Source organism: Prosopis cineraria, unplaced genomic scaffold (genome assembly GCF_029017545.1).
Source record: "Prosopis cineraria cultivar Desert tree isolate PC_DT_omini unplaced genomic scaffold, ASM2901754v1 PC8, whole genome shotgun sequence".
NCBI lineage: Eukaryota > Viridiplantae > Streptophyta > Magnoliopsida > Fabales > Fabaceae > Prosopis > Prosopis cineraria.
In genome coordinates this window covers 7132250-7149927 of record NW_026555339.1, presented here as the reverse complement: position 1 = coordinate 7149927, position 17678 = coordinate 7132250, and the positions used below count along the sequence as shown (strand labels likewise).

At 32.9% G+C, this 17678-nt stretch overlaps 1 protein-coding gene and 2 pseudogenes across 23 annotated transcripts; all 3 read right to left on the bottom strand.

The window, feature by feature from the left end:
* Positions 1–1272: 1272 nt before the first annotated feature.
* On the bottom strand, positions 1273–2593 carry LOC129318396 (probable long-chain-alcohol O-fatty-acyltransferase 1; annotated as a pseudogene).
* Positions 2594–5222: 2629 nt separating this feature from the next.
* Positions 5223–6690, bottom strand: LOC129317045 (probable long-chain-alcohol O-fatty-acyltransferase 5; annotated as a pseudogene).
* A 6207-nt stretch (positions 6691–12897) lies between these two features.
* On the bottom strand, positions 12898–17182 carry LOC129317137 (uncharacterized). 23 transcript variants are annotated; one of them, XR_008594946.1, is made up of 9 exons: positions 16772–17180; positions 15733–15850; positions 15382–15516; positions 15025–15086; positions 14707–14794; positions 14472–14585; positions 14268–14313; positions 14068–14181; positions 12898–13097 (listed from the first exon to the last, which is right to left on the bottom strand). XR_008594946.1 is itself a non-coding variant. In XM_054961494.1 (8 exons), exons 1-6 carry the CDS (start codon positions 16964–16966, stop codon positions 14491–14493), a joined length of 693 nt encoding a protein of 230 aa, XP_054817469.1. In that variant the 5' UTR covers positions 16967–17180; the 3' UTR covers positions 13896–14181; positions 14277–14313; positions 14487–14490. The 23 variants fall into 23 exon arrangements, 6 of the variants coding, with proteins under 6 accessions (XP_054817469.1, XP_054817471.1, XP_054817470.1 ...); XR_008594948.1 differs by having other exon boundaries at positions 14277–14313; XR_008594939.1 differs by lacking the exon at positions 12898–13097 and adding an exon at positions 13104–13751.
* Positions 17183–17678: the final 496 nt, after the last annotated feature.

Genomic DNA, 17678 nt, shown 5'->3' with positions numbered 1-17678 from the left:
TTATTATGCAGATCTATCTTCGACATTGTCTGATTTATTGGGGCAGCGGGATGTCCTGATCTCTTTTCAATCCCATCTTTGATTCTTAACAAGACAAGACAACTTTTGAAATGAGATGGGACACGGGATAAAAATTTTTGTCTCGCTCTTTTTTTTGAGATGGGACATGAAACAGGAGTGTTTCGATCCTGTCCCATCCTGTGACACCCCTAAAGCATATTAGGAAAAGTAAAACAAACTATAATATATTAAATTATTAAATCTATGTTTTTAGTCAATAAAAAAATGATAACTAGACTCACCCGAAAAAAATAATATTGCAATAATTGTTCGTGAATCACATTGTTAACGTTCCACGAATCGTGAGTTCTTATCCAATATTTTGACTTTGATTATTACATTAACAGCTGATTATATATCATATTAGTTACTTTTTCGAGCAGCTTAACTATATTTTTAAGAGATTAAACCCTCCGGTTACGTTTGGCTCTTGAAAAAGGAGATAATGAAAAAGAATGAAATGATGAAGAATGGAAAAAAATGGAATGATCATAATTATAAATTTATTTAATATAATACTTAAGTATATGAAAATAGAGTTTATTTATATTATTTGTTTAAATATAAATTAAAGTATAAAGACCTTAATACCCTTACCATAACGAGGCAACAACCACTTTTTTCTTATCTCAATGCATTTGCCTTTTTTTTTTTTTAATTTTCATTCAAAAGTTTTTTCAAAAATTTATACACATCTACATGCAGGCATGCATGCGCGCGCACACACACGCTCTACATGCAGGCATGCATGCGCGCGCGCACACATATATATTAATGTGTTTCAAGAAAATTATTTTAAATTTAAATTTTACTTTGTAAAAGTACAAAATAAGAAAGATATATAAAGATGATACACAAGAAATTAAATTTAAATTTGACTAAATTCAAAAACTTCTTAACAAATATTTTTTATAAGATTAAAAATATTATAAAGAGGAAATAATAAATAAAATAAAAATAAAAGGTGGGTGTGATTAAAGAGGCATTTTGATAAAAAACATGTTAGATTTAAGGTGGGCAATATGATTCTTTTTATTTTTCAAAGGCTTCTCCATTTTTAAAAATATGGTAATCCACGATCTTAGACAAAATCATTTCATGTCTCTTACAAGTAATCAAACATGGGTGACATATGAATGGAGACATGATTATCATTTCACAGCCCAAAATTCTTGTAACCAAACGGACCTTAAGAAATTAGTATACCAACCATGAAAAAAATAGTATACCATTTCCCTAAAATATATATATAATTTCCAACGCCTAAAATCGTAGCACTTTCTAGACAAGACGTCAATGCTATTGTAAGAACTTGGACTTCACAAAATCAACCATCACCCAATACTCCTCAATGGCTTTCCTATCCACACCATTTCTAACTAACTGAGGGAAAAACAACCACTCGCCGGTGACCGCCAAAAACACCAGTCAGTGGCCCCGACACCACCTGGTGCAGACTCCATCCACGGCGACCTGCCGCCTCTTTCACCTCCACCTCGACGGCCGTGCACACGCCGTGCAACACAAAGAACCACGTGACCTCCCACGTGGGAGTCACTCGCGTGAGGTAATAATATTCAACTCATGCATCAACCCGACACACGAATGTGGCTAGCGTGGCTGGCAATGGGCCGTGCAGGCCCAATACGCTTGTAGATATTGTGTCGTATAGGGTCGTATACGGTGGGCCGTAGAATACTGGTTACCATGAGGTTCCACCTACGACCCAGAAGTCCTGAAGCGACGTGCTGAGATACGGCTCATTGAACGGCGGCTCGATCTGGAATCCAGCGGCTTGAGCAGGAGCCGCACAGAGACCAGCACGAGCTCCAAGCCGAGATACATGTGGGAGCAGTATAGGAACAAGATGAAATGCGGGTGCAGGTTATCTCTGTAGCCGTAAGCGCGGATGATCGCAGCCAGGAGAAGCGGTTTTTAAGAAGAGAATCGACTTCGAGACTCGCTTTTCTGGGTTGTTTGTATGGATCTGAGGTTGATCTTGATTGGAGAGATGAGATGAGAATGAAATGGACGATGTTTGGAGGGAGGGGGGAGAGAGGGCCTTGATCGAAGGAGAAAAGTAAGAGTTTGAAAGGGCAGAGCCCAACGAGGAAGAACGTGGCGGCCCACCGAGGGGAAAGAATGGAGGTTTAAGGGAAGAAGAAGGAAGACGAAGAAGACTGGAACAAGAGAGAAAGCCTGAAGAGACCTTTTGGTATGGTTGAAGATACGTAGTAGCAGTAGAAGAGGCATGAGATGGCTTTGATCCATACCTGATGAAGTTCTGGATTTCATCTTCGTCCATTTTCTCTCTGTCCTCTTCAATATTTCTTCAACGCATGTGCTTCGCTGGGTGGTTGTGCGTGGAGAGAATATTTAATGAATTTGAATGTGACGGGGGGTTTATTGGTTAGAAAATGGGACAGTTTATGATAATAAATGTAACGAGTTGTTCGTATACCTTGATGAAAAACGAAACTAATTTGAAATAAGGGTATTTAATTTGAACCCGTCTCGATTGATCCGGTATCATTCCGATTATATCAAAACGAGTCTTGTCCTGACCTGAAAATAATCGAGACGAAACTTTACGGGATGAGACAAGAAAGGGGTTCGGGACGGGACAGACACGAAATTACCATCGGGACGTCCCGTCCCGTCCCGTCCCGAATATTATATTATTATTTTTTATTTTTAAATATATTAATTATATTAATATAATTTATACTTATATTAATTATATCAATTATAATTTTAACTTGCAATTCTTATTTAAAACTAAAGTTTTTTTATATAATAATTTTAATATATGGAGTAAACATGACGATATCTTTGTTTATAATTATTAATTATATTAAATAATTTATTTTTATATCTATGTATTTAATAACTTTATTTACAACGTATTTTTGCTTATTTTTAGAAGAAGTAATTAGCTTAGTACATCTTCACTAAAATAGAAGAACAATGATTTGATATTATGTTTGACTTGCCTGTTGTTACTACTAATCATAGCATAAAGATCAGTTGTATTTATTTATAAGTGTAGTTGTGATCATATAATTCAATATAATTTTAATTATTGTTATTTATATACTTGTGTTGTTTTGATTTTAAACTTAATAAATATATGATTTAAAATTTTAATAAGGTTATTATCCAGATCTTTTTCGATATTATTTCATTTATCGGAACGGTGGGATGTCCCGATCTTATCCCGGTCCCGTCCCAACTCTTAACGAGACGGGACGACTTTGGGACGGGACGGGACAAGGGATCAAAATTCAGTCCCGATCTTTTTTCGAGACGGGACAGGGACGGGGGTGTCCCGGTCCCGTCCCGTCCGGTGAAAATTCCTAATTTAAAATTTTTTTGATACAGGCTAATTTAGGAAGCTTATTTTGATTTGACAAATCTAAGAATTTAGAAAGTACTCTCTCTTATATATATATATATATATATATATATATTCATTTTGTCTAAAAATATAAAGAATTTTTTAAATATTAAATATTAAAAATATAAGATATTTTTAAAATTTTGAAGCAAATAATGTGCTTTTTTTTTTTCAAAAGTATCTTAATAAATAAATTATTTCATATTTTATTTAAATTTATATACTTTATTAAATAAAAATAAATGTAGAAAGATATATTAGTTTAAAATAACTAACTATCTTATTGAAAGGTGTGGTTAGTTAAAAATATTTTTACAAAAGAAGTATATATTTAAAGAGACAGTCCTATAAATTTTGGCTAAAATTTGACATTATATATTGATAAGAGTTAAAATTTGTTAGTTTTTTTATCCAAAAAAAAAAAAATTTAGTTCCATAGAGGAGAGTTGAACAAATTACTTTTAAATTTTAAATCTAGTAATATCATAATTTTAAATTTATTTATTGTACAAACTATTTCTATTAATATTAAAAACGGTGTAATTTGAATTTATTGTTATAAAATTTACTTTCATAAGTAATTGACCATAAAATAATAGAAAAGTACATAAAAAATTACATAAAATAATAAAAATTATAATGAAGGATCTACAAATTATAAACAAAGATCCAAAAAATTAAAAAAGATGATTAAAAAAAATTATTTTTTAATTAACTAATTATTAAAGTTGATTTTTATTAATGACGAGCAATTACACCATTTTTAAAAATTAAAAAATAATTTATATAATAAATAAATTTAATATTTATGGTGCTGCTCAACTTAAAATTATGAGATAATTTGCTCCTTTATTTCTTTTATAATGAAGCGCCTCTCCCTTTGAGCATACAGTATAGCCAACCTTTAGTAGTCAATATACAGTGACGAAAGTAATAAAAAGCATAATTGATTTAGCCCAAACAATTTCATTTCAGAAATAGCAAGTACCAAGTTCAATTCTTAATATAAAAACAACAAATTTCCATAATTCAATTCCCAGTTTAAAATTCCATAAATATACACTAATGCTGCCTAAGTGTATAACGCTGTTTACAAAATATGGCATTATTCACAAAGGATTAAAGGTTTTGTGCAATGGCCACATTTAGAACACATGCCAACAGTACACCTTATCTATATTAGACTATAACTTAATTTATTTGAACATCTCTGAATTCTTTACAATATATACTCTCTGTAATAATATTGCAATGTAAATGATCATAACGAAATAAAGTTAATTAGTTAAATTAATCGTGTTCACGATTATAAAGTAATTTAATTACACGCTTTATCAAGGTTTGTAGTCTAGCTGTGAGTGGTAATATTCTTCTTCCCTTTTTTTTGGGGGGGGGGGGATTCGAGTGATAATATTCTCTATATACACATCGACAGTAGTGTTCACAATCTATGCTATTTAGTATTCGGTGGGCGTTTTTAAAAAACCACAATCTCTCATGTTTTTCAACGAAACCAATAGGCCTAAAAACAATAAACCAAGTATTAAAACTCTCAAGCAACAATTTTGGAACAAGATTATAACAACAATAGAATTGGAAAAGATATAATATTATGTTACTTAAAGAAGCATATATGATTAAATTAAACCAACGGTATGGTTAATTAATTTACAATGTAAGATACTCAGTTATTTTTAAGGAAATTTGATGGTTCGAATTTTATACATAAAAAAGTTATATATATTGAAAAAGTTGCTAACCTCAATAATCAATAATAGTAGTTAGTATAAAAAAATATAATCCCACTCACACAAAGTCTCACATCTAAAGCCACAGCAGTTTCAAAACTCAACACCAGTGTTGTTGTAATTTCGACTTTAAAAAATCTACCATTATTGAATACTCCTTATTGGCTTTCCTATCCACACCATTTCTCTTTAATTGAGGAAGAAACAACCACTCGCTTGTCGCCATCAAAAACACCACCATCGCCGGCACCGACACTGCCCGGTGCAGCCCCCATCCACGGCGACCCGCCACCTTCTTCACCTCCCCCTCGACGGCCGTGCACACACCGGGCAACACAAAGAACCACGTGACCTCCCACGTGGGAGGCACCCGTGTAAGGTAATAATAGATCAACTTATGCATCAAACCCGAAACAATGAACGTGGCCAGCATAGCAGGCATTAGGCTGTAATATTGGCCCAAAATGTGCGAACATAAATGTCGTAATGGACTGTATATGGTGGCCGTAGAATACTGGTTACCATGAGGTTCCACCTACGACCCTAGAAATCCTGAAGCGACGTGCTGAGATATGGCTCGTTGAATGCGGCTCGATCTGGAAACCGAACATGGCTCGAGCTGGAGCGGCAAAGAGACCTAATAATAGCTCTAGGCCAAGGTACACGTGGCAGAAGTAGAGGAATAAGATGAAGTGCGGGTGGAGGTTATCTCTGTAGATGTAATCGCGGACGATCGCAGCCAAGAGAAGCACTTTTACAAAGAGAATCGATTGAGATTCGGTTTTCTGGGTTGTTAGTAAGGATCTGAGTCTGAGATTGAATCTTGACGGGAGAGAGGCGATGAGGATGAAATGAACGATGTTTGGAGGGAGAGGCGAGAGAGGGCCTTGAGTAAAGGAGAAAAGCAAGAGTTTGAAAGGGCAGAGCCAAATGAGGAAGAAGGTGGTGGGCCCACTGAGGTGTACAGAGCGGAGGGTTAAGGGAAGAAGGAGGAAGACGAAGAGGATCGGAACAAGAGAGAGAGAAGCCTGAAGAGATCTTTCGGTGTTCTTGAAGATACGTAGTAACAATAGCAGAGGCATGAGATAGCTTTGATCCATACCTTGATGAAGTTCTGGATCTCATCATCGTCCATTCTCTCTGCTTCCATTTCAATCCCAGCGAGCTTGTTAAGTGTGTTGTTTAGTGAGAATATTTAAGGTGATACGTGGGTTTGTTACTTTGTTTAGAGAAATGGAGATAATCCAATTGATTAATGACTCATGTTAGTAGATCAAGGCGATTGATAATAATAAAATATAACAAGTTGTTAGGCAAATCTTAAAGAGAAAATGAAACTTGGAAATTTTATATTAGAATGTAAAAGAATTGGAGAGAAACCAGCAAAGAAACTCAAAGACAGCAGGGAAAAACCTGATCTATTGATAGATATAGATATACCAACGAAGCTCTCCGCCGCCATGAAACCTAACAAACTCAAACATGGTCGTACAAGAAAATTGAAGTCATGAATGATGAAGGTGAGAGAAGAGAAAGCGGGTGAGATCTAACACGAGTTGTTTAAATTAAAGAAGGGAATCAGTGCATTGAGTTATATGGCGACCCTTGTCATTTCATGAGACTTTCATCTTCATATCTCCGTTTGGTATGATTAAATAATTTTTACAAAATTAAAATTAAAATTGAAAACAAAATTAAAATCCAAATCAGATTATAAAAATATATTTGGTATGTTAAAAAAATTAGATGAAATTCTTGCATTATTTTTGTTTGGTACTTAAGACATGAAAATGAAATTATACTTAAAAGACAAAAATATCCCAATATAAAAATTAAAAAAACATAATAAAAGCTTAATTGTATTTCAATTTCCTTATGTATTTTATATGTTAATGCAATATAATATAGATGATAGATATTATATATAAGTAAAATATTTTACAAAAAAGTATACATATATAAATTATATATAAGTATTATATATATAATACTATCTTATATATATATATATAATATAACATTTTATATATATTGAGCAAAAATATCATACACTCCTTTATACTCCTTTTTTTCTTTTTTTTGCGGCCATATATTATTGGAAAAAACATGATATAAAATGGGTTGTGAATCTAGATGGTTTACTTTGCTTAAAACTCCCACAATACAAGTTTTTTAATAATATTAGAGATAATTATTTAAATCACAAAATACAAACTAAAAAAAAGATTGAAGCTAGTAAACACAGACCACCTCTTCACATAACTAAAGGCGAACCAAACTATTATCTTTAGGTAGCATTTGTACAAAATATTTGACTCAATTTTTTTGTCATATCTTCCAATGCACATTTTACCTGCCATGGCAAAACCAAAAAATGAACTAAACTAGTAGATTTGAGTGCTTTACAATGCAAACTTTCTATATGTAAGGTAGCTACAATTACTTAATCAAAAAGGCTACTAACCATGATAGAGCTAAACAAATATATTCATTATGGTTTACAATGTAGACTTCGCTATACTATAATACACAAAAGAAGTAGCATATATGATCTACACATAACATTTATGCATAAAGTATTTTGCGAACCATAGCTGCCTTAGCCTTATTTGGTAGGTTAGGAAATCCAGTAAGGATTTTATCATCACCTATCATTTTAAGATATGCACCAGCGTGCTCATTGTCAGTAAGATCTTCAACCTTCAACAACTTATCATATAGAGCCTTTCTTTGTGCATCTAACATTGCTTCTCGAGCCAACTTGTCTAAACAAGCTCTTAATTAGGCAAAGGAATCCTTGATGTCTTGGAAAGTAATATCTCTTTAAGTGCACAATCATAAGATCATCACGATCTTGGCTAGTTCTTTTCCTTTTCTTAGACTTAGAAGTGCCAACATTTGTGTTTTCTGATGGATGGTTAGAGAATGTAATTCATGGATCCATCTTTAGTCTAATATCTACAGTAACTTCATCAATATTAGCAGTTGTTGTATCAAACTCTGTATCAGCTTCAACCTCATGCATATCATAGTTTGAAAGTGACCCTTTTCCTATTGCCTTATCTTTTCCAAATATAGAGCATAGTGCATCAAAGAGAGGAAAAGGGTTTGTTCTTAAAATGAGTAGCTTTTTTATGGCTCTGTAAACACAAAATCATACAAAAATATCAAAAAGCAAATAAGCTTAAAAATTCAAGTCTGCATCAATATTTATTATCAAAATAAAAGTTGAAATAAAAAATATTTTTTAGTAAAGTTTTACCTTAATATACTCATCCCACACTTCCTTGTTTGCTGTGACATATTATTTGTCAAGGTCCTAACCAAATTCATATGTGTTTGAACCATATAACATATAATATATGACCTATCAACTAGTTTTTAATGTCTTCAAACGAGATTGAATGTAAGGTACAAGTATTACCCCATATCCAAGTGACTTTTCCTCTATCATTTTTGCAACCTCTTTAAACCTGCAGACTTAAACTCATTGCCTACAACCAAGGTCCCGTCATCATGAAGTTGAAGCAAGGATTACACAAGAAGGGAGTCTTCCTTAGGTGTCTAAACATGATGTGTTGACTTTATGGAATCGCCACCTGTTATAATCTTACTTAAACAACAAAAATCGTCACTAGTTTTAACATATCATAACATAATCAATTGTTGTAAAGATAAAATATCATACACCACAATATTGCAAAGAAGGCAAATATCACCTAATAAAATTGTTTATAATGTTGTCATTACATAAAACATACATCTACAAATTTTCAATTAGAATATAAGTCACATCTAGATTTATGTGTCTCTTCTAATGCTCACATACTACCCTTATGACTCAAGTTCAACAAACATTTCATTTGCCAAGGTATCACAAAAGTTAGCCCATGCATTTGATGTCTCAATTGTTTGAATGGAAGATATCTTCATATAATTGGTATTGTCTTGAATGCTTCTATCTTTACATCCAGTGGATCATCTCCTTGTTGATGGATCAAATTATGAAGGAGATAACATGCTATGATAACTTGATTATGGACTTGAGCGGGGTAGAATGAAGGACTTCTAAGAATTGCCCATTGTAGTTTCAACATTCCAAAATAATGTTCAATAACATTACGCACAGACGAATGCCTCATGTTGAAGTACTCACGTAGAGTTAAAGGCTGCTGTCCATCTCTCTACTCACTTAAGTGGTATCACTAACCTCAAAATGGGGCAAGAAATCTTTCACAATTTGCATGCCCCGCATCAACCAAGTAATATTAGCCTATAAGAATAAAAGAAATTAACTTTAAGTTTATTACTACATTGATCATTACTTAAAAATAAATTAACAAATTAACATTACCTTAAGGTACTTTCAAACCATTCCTATGAGTAATTGCATCTCGCAAAACTCTACTATCAGACGCTGAGCTTTCCTAACCCGTTAAAACATATATGAATTGTCCATCTAGAAAGCAAACTCCCAACACATTAGTGGTTATTTTCTCCTTTTGATTTCTATATCTTGCTTTGTCAGCCATAGGCACCTTCACTTTAATATGGGTACCATCAAGAGCACCTAAACAATACTAAAAATGAAAAATAATTAATTAAAAGAATAAATAAATAATATCATTAATATAAGTTGTGAATTAAGATATGAGATTACCTTAAACCACCTCCAATTTTCATCTATTAAATCCTTAGCATTAATCTCGGGTTTCTTTAGAAGCTCTTGATTCAATTTCATTATAGAGGTTAAGACCAAATTAAAATACCAACTTATAGTTTCACCAAACCTCCTCAAATAAAATCGTGTAACTTTATTTTTTAGATGATGTGCAAGGATATGTAAGAACATTGGCACTTAGTCATCGACTAGCATGTTTTTGATTGATTTTAAACCCCTTATAATGTCAAGCGTAAGACATAGCTTGTCGAATGTGGCTCTATTCATTCTAAGCTGGTTATAACAAGCAGTGTTACTTCTATACACCAAGTTCTATAAGTGGATTCTATTAGCATCAAAGTCTACTGTATATGGCATTTGACTAATACGGTTCCTACGCAAGGCTATAATGGTATAGATGGCAAAAAAAGATTAATACATAGAGTGAAGAACACGCATTCACCAAATCATCAAATTAACTATCACATCTCTCATTTTTAGATCTATAATTGTAAGTTACAAATTTTAAATATTAGGTTAAAAAATTCTAAAACATCCAATAAATATCACAAGGTAAGATCTACTTTAATATATAAAATTCTATTGGCAAAAAAAATGTATAAAATTCTAACGTAGAACCCATATTTAATAAAACTCTAGTAAATCATCTTTGACTGAAAAATCATGGAACTCTAGTAAATCATCTTAAACTAAACACACATTGTGTCATGCTGGCTTTGAACTAATTTTTAAGGTAATAATCTATAATGGATGAGAAGTGTTGTTGTTAGACTTCAATTTAATTTAAAAAATTGGGACTAGATCTGAGTATGAGAGAGCAAAAATCTCGTTTAGCATGCTTGCTGCACTCATTGAGTCGAGCAACTTAAGGCAACTAATTGATAGCATTTCATTAGTAGATCATTGTCATTCTCTCTAAACTCTAAACCCATATCATCAATTTTATGCAAACTTAAACTATGATGATTGTATGGCATTTCCTGATCTTTAACACAAAAACTAAAGCAGTGTCATTTTTACTTATTTTTTCTCATGTTTTGTTCTTGCCTATGCTTGCTATCAGGTATAATTTTCTGGACTTCTTAGTAGGGGTGTAATATTTGTCAAGGCATTGACATTAGTTTATAAAAGAGGAGGGTACCAAATGTAAGAGATTATAGAGCATATATCACATAATATAACTTCATGCTGGAGGGATTATGATTGAGCTCGAACCTTCTTGCACCGACAAGAAGAAGAAGAAGAAGTACCTTAACAAAGAAGAAGTAGCCACATCTAAAGACAGGAGAGACGGGAGAGGGATATAAAATCCAAGATGAAAAATGATGGAGGAGGGAAGTCGATTATCATGCCTTGGTCATGAAATCCAAAATATCTATCTAGACCATGTCGTTTGTCATCCTTCTTGTTGTCAATCTTGCCATTTCTCTTGCGTCTTTGCTCATTGTGCCATGCCTAGTAGTCAATTTTGAGTGTGATAGGGTTATATGTCTTTAAGGTAAATTTATCTTTCTAAAATTTTTATGATGGTAAAAGTGTCTTAAAAGTTACAATTTTATGAAATTGCTCCTAATTCCATGACTTTAAACAAACAATTCAATTCAGCCTATTTTCATAAAATCAGGATTCATAGGAACTGTAATTCATATCTACCAAGCATTACTATTCAAATCCTTATCTCAATTTCATTTCCATCTCTAAAATTTCAACCTACCAAATACGACCTTAGACTTGTACCGGTTGAAGTTGGTCTATTTTTTGCTTGAAATTTAGCATCAAACTTTACATTATTCAAATAATAAATTTTAAATTATTTAAATTTTAACTGTGAGATTTTAAATTAAAATTTAAATCCAAATTTATGAATTCAGATGCTGTCAAATATTATCTGGCTTATATGAACTTCCAATGAAAATCAATTTAAAAAACGATCCACACCAGATGGAGAGATACTTTTCTAAAAGTTACTTCTAACATTTTTTTTTCTCCTGAAAACTTGATGATACGTTGGCGTTATTATGTTTTATCAACATGGCCAAACCATAGAAAACAGTAATAATTGACGAAGAATTAAGGATCAAACCATACTAGGGCAATTAGTTATATTTTTATTTCTAAATTTGTAATTTATATGTTTATATATGCTTGGTAGGATGATTATTTTTATTCATTAATGAGATGAAATTATATATCTTAATTAGTCATGTAAGATTACATTCATAACTCTTTGTCCTCTTTGGCGATTATATATATTTGGAAGTGCTTTTTTTTTTTTGGTAAGCTGATAGTGTTTATTAAATTTTAATCTGACAAATGAACTTTTTACAAACGTTAATTAAACCAAAACACACCTAATAGTTTAGGTTTTAAAATTGAAAGAGTAATTTTCATAAACTTATTATTCCAATGATATCCTATATATATAATTTTCTTCTACAATAAAATACAGTCATGCAAAACGATTCGTTTTCTTATATAGATTCCACGAACTTCAACAAAAGGAAAATGCGGTTGTATTTTTTTTTTTTTTTTGGGGTAGAAAAGAGGGCAGTGCCCAATTTATTGACCAACTACTCCTTCTAGTTATATATATAGGGTAGAGAGAAATTTTTTTTTTAATTCTATTTATAAGTCATATTATTAATTTTTATCATAGATTTTTTTTTACCCTTCATTAAATGTTAGAGAGAGAAAATACATCATTGAAGTGCGTATATTTAACAAGAATAAAATTAAAAATTTATTAAATTTTAAGATAGAATTAATAATTTTTAAAGTTTTTTTTATATTAATAAAATAGATTAAAAGTAATTTATAAATAGAATCAGTAGAGGAAGAAAAAGAGGGGGAATGAAATCCCATAAAATTGTCAGGTACAAGGTTCCTCATAGAGGAAGGGAGTGTTCTAAAAATAGCCAGAGGCATTGAAAGCCTCTTTTGCAAGACAATCAGCCACTTGATTATGAGATCTTGGAATATGGCCCGTTTGAACAGACCAACAGGAGTTCAAGAGCTTAGAAGTGTCTAGTATAACTGGGCTGTGAATTGAGCTACGGAAACGAACAAGACTTTTACAATCAGTTTCCAGGATAATATCTTTCAAGGCCATTGTCTCCGATGCTCAATGCGGTTCTATTTTCTTGCCACCACAATAGAAGATAGACACGGATCCGAGTCTTCTCAAGCCACCTTGCTCTGCGTCTCTCATCCACTAAATTTGGTCCATTCAAATAATCAAAATCACATATATGCATATGTCGTATGGCGTTCAAAAATGCATGTCAACAATTCATTTTTAAATAGTAAAAAAAAAACATTTTGAAAGATCAATTTAAGGGTGAAAATATGTCAAACCTAGGTCAGATTTTAACGAAACAGGCTCAGTGTATTTATAGAAATATACTTAATTATAAATTTAAGCTTGACTTTTTTGTTAATTAGGCTAGGCCAGAATTTAAATACGATAAATTGTATGTCTTTGCAAGCGTGACAAAGTCTATTTAACATAAAAAAAAAAAGCATGCACAGTCATACAACCTCACTTGTTTAAATTTCAAGCATGCAGAGTCATACAACCTCACTTGTTTAAATTTCAACATAGCCTGTTTAACAAAAAAGTTAAGCTTAAGCTTATATAAATAGGCAAGGCTTATTAGGCCAAACTCTAGCCTGACCTAATATACTTTCATTTCATCCCTACATGATATTTCAAAATTTATTTTTTTACTATTTAAAAATAAATTATTCGCATGCACTTTTTTTTAAACCATCTAATATGTAAATTGATGAGATTTTGATAATTTAAATGGACCAGATTTGGCCGCTGAGCGATGCTCAGGAAAGTGGCCGCTGAGAGGGTCGGGTTCTGTATAGACGCACAAGTGAACATGGATTAAGTATTAAGAATAGTCATCCTCATTCCTAAAATCATTTTCTACATTTATAAAGACTTGAACCTAATATTTCGTGTTTAAAGAGCCATAGTTTCTTTCATTAGTACTCATGCCTCTTATTTAAAGACGAAATATATTAATCTTAAATATTCTAGCTTAATAAAATATTAGTATTTAAAATAAAAAACAGTTTGGTTGAACTATTAAATCTTCAACCAATATTTATTTCTATTCAATGACTGATACAATTATTAAAAATTTGGTTAATTGGCTAACTGCGAAACTTACAACCACCTCTGCCCTACGGCACAAAGTATGCTTGCAATTCAAAGTCAACATTTGATAGCCGCAGCCACCGCTGGTGTAGTAAAATGATGTACTTGCCATCAGAAAACACAAGTCCTGTCCAATATCAAATTTAACAAAGGTCTCAACAATGATGATGATGTTGGTAATCATAACAATATAAACAGCCAAGTGGAAAACACCTTACGCACAAGGCATTATTCTACTTGTCTCCAGGCATGTCCAATACTGTGGTATTTTGTATGAATAATATATGTTATGTGAAATAGATCCACCAAGTAAACAGCCAAATAAAAACTAGGATCCAGCTGATAAGGATAGATGCGTGTAGAGAAGATAAAAGTGAAATAGAGGAAAAAAGTACAGGGAGTCAAGATTTAGTATACCTGAAAAATTCCTACCTTTTCATCTTTTATTATCTTCCACCTCATGATGAAGTTGATCAAAAGAATATAGCACCGATGACTGCATGTTTGCTATTTCTACAAGCGTCTCTAGTGCTGCAAAGAATTTTGGTTGACAGAATAAATCAAATTTCCTAGCTATAGGAATTCACAGACGACTAAAAGCAAATATGCTGATAGAGTTGTGGGAAGTAAGATCTTAAGTTGTAATGTTCACCTCTCTCAAATGACAACTGGGCGGCTCGAAGCTTTGGAGAAATTAAAATCCCAAACGTTGACAGTGACTTGGATCGCTCCTTCTGAAACTTGAAAAGGCAGAAACAAGACCCATGGGCTAACTCAACAGACAATTCAGAGTTAAGTGAAGATAAATGTTGGAAGTATTTAATTGCTATTATTTATTAACCAAGTAAACACAAAACAGCAGTTATATCAGCAAGCCAAAGCGATATACTTCTAATGGATGTGCTAATTACAGAAAAACAAATATATGGCGTAGGAGTTCAGGAAGCAGTAACAGTTGCAGAATACTTACTTGATCATTGTCTGTAGGTCCGGACAAGTTCTTTGAAACAGTCACCTCAGCATTTTCTTCAGCTTAATAAATAAACGAGGAAATGAGAAACAGCTGGCATGGTTCTTAATTTCTTATAACATATAGCAGAAGAATCACCTTGTAAATTCAATTCAAGTTTACTCTGATGTGTGTGCTTCATTTCAAACATAACCCTAAAGAATATGTAAATTAAAGCATTCACTCTTCCTTATAAAAAGAAATATTAGCATTTGGGTCCGTCAGTGCACGAATCCTCCCCCTTATATTATTCAGGTCTACAGAGAAAAGCAGAAAAGCATACCATTCAATCAATGCATAGGGAGAGAGTCTCCATACCAGATGATTGCATAATACTATCACTCTCGTGGAGATGCACATTGTTATCTTCTAATTGACTAGTTCCATTTTCAGAGGATACCCACTTGCGCAACATGAAGCATGGTTGCACTGCAATGGAGTCCACTGCAATATCTGAAACAAATGCTCCCTCAATTTCAATGCAGGGTAAACAAGTAGCAAAATAAAAGCTTTTCCATTGTGAAGAAGAATGAGAACAATTTTGCAGCCCAATGAGAATGACAAAATCACAGATTATTTTAGGGATTGTTGTAAGAGAGTTGGTAAACGGGAACTAGTACGATTCAGCAGTTACAAACATGCATGTCCTTTAAAATTAGCAGTCTTCACCATCATATTGGGTTATCTTCACTGTTGTAGCAGCTGAATGGAGTTTCATGTCCAATAAGGAACTACTGATGCGTAAGCCACCCATAGAGTGTCGAGCACTTGCTAAATCCAGCCATCCCTGTGATATTTTTAAGAGAGAGAAAGCATGATACGTCAACCGACAACCAAAAAAAGGACGTTATAAAATTTCTTAGTTGGCAACTTGAAAGGGTAAATGGAGATTCTATAGCTTTTCTAGGAGCGAGGGATGAAGAATTTATGTGATAAAACAATCAGAACTAAACAATCGACATTCCGTTATCATGTTACGATTGCCTAATCCTTTTAATATTTCCGTTCCTTGTCATCAGAGAGGATAAAATTTTTCAGATAATTTAATTCATTGTATATTATAAAACCAATTGACAGGTAACAAGTGGAGGAGAAAGAGGAGGGGAATGTTTATCAGAACCTTTCTACACAATTATACTGGTATCAAGGTTGCAGAACGTCTGTTCTGTCAGCCAACTTTTAAATCAGAATGAGCTTAATCAGCTCAAGAACTTTCACACTTGTTTGGAATTAAAGATTGCGACTTTGTCTTTGAGGCATGAACTCGACGAAAGATATTTATACAAGCTTTTCATCTTATTTGCAAAAAGCAACAGTTTGTGACTAGTTGCATGAATAATTTGATGCGTTCTGGGATTAATGCTTTTGCTTTCAAGTGCATACAAGAAACCATAGTTTAAATTACATTTTGTCGATTAACTGGTTGATGTACGGACGCTCCCACATTGTTTTTTGTTGTTATGGACTTATAGACCCACTTATCAAAGCCAGATACCTCTATGGAAGGGATTTACCCTAAAACAACCTAAAATCTTTTTCCTCTCTATCAGGAGCAACCTAATGAACAGAAACATCCTCATGCTCCCATCGTCTTAAAATAGTGAATAACGTACTAATTCAGAGAACACCGAAACATTTAAAAGTCATAATTGAGGCATAAGAAGCTGTAACATGGTTGTGGCTGAGTGGTAAGAATCGATGTCTCTACCTGACGAAGTGTCGAAGACAATGCATCAAAGAGGGCAAGGTAGTTATGCATAGAATCCATGAATTGCAAGACAAGTTTCTCTTCCACTCCAGGCTGGAGTCGTGGTCGTCGCAGTTGCAGCTGTTGTGATTGTGCTCTATCTACTTCCGGCAGCTGCTTTCCTGTTTCTTTCTGAATCCGATCTTCTTCTTCCATGAGACTTCACCGGAAGTTTCTGATTGGGGCAGCTCGGATCTCTCAACAGCAGCTCTGTGCGACTGGAAAACCGGCTGGAATCCCCACAATTTCTATGCTTATCAGCTTCAGTGTGTTTGCATAAGAGAAAAAATCGATTTTCCCCCTCCAAAATCGATTTCTTCAGCAAATTACCCAACCAGTCAAAAAAGGACAAAAATCGCTTCTGACGTATTACGCGCGTTTTCCCGTAAACTGATGGAATAGCTTTTGCCAGAAGTTTATCAAAAAACGTTGGAGAAAATTACAAAAGAAAGCCCACGAAAAAATTACAAATAAAGCACATAATTTAATAAAAATAAAATTAAACTCTCATCTCTTCTCTTTTTTTCCCCTTAATAAAATTCAAATTTTATATCCTCAAAAAATTAATGTTTGATATTTAAGAATTAAATTATATAATAATTTATATAGTTAAAATTAATTCTGATTAAATTATTCAAATATTTTTAATTATGTTAAAATTAATTTTAGAAAAACAGTATTCAAATAGATTACATTATAACATAATTAATTATGATTAAAATATATCACTTAATTAATTATTTTCATAATCTATTATACTCAATTGAAATTCAAACGGACATTTAGGTTTGTATCAAAATTGGCAATGCACTCGGAGAGGAGAGCTTCGAACTTGGATTTGACTTTGACTTTGGTGTTGCTAGTTTTT

What these genes read in the sequence shown, in the direction of transcription:
- LOC129317137 (XM_054961493.1), bottom strand. Translation starts at nt 16,966, where the DNA reads ATGGAAGAAGAAGATCGGATTCAGAAAGAAACAGGAAAGCAGCTGCCG. An exon ending in TGTCTTCGACACTTCGTCAG is followed by an intron (nt 15,851 to 16,771) that starts GTAGAGACATCG and finishes AAAATATCACAG; the next exon opens with GGATGGCTGGATTTAGCAAG. An exon ending in CCAGTTGTCATTTGAGAGAG is followed by an intron (nt 14,586 to 14,706) that starts GTGAACATTACA and finishes AATTCTTTGCAG; the next exon opens with CACTAGAGACGCTTGTAGAA.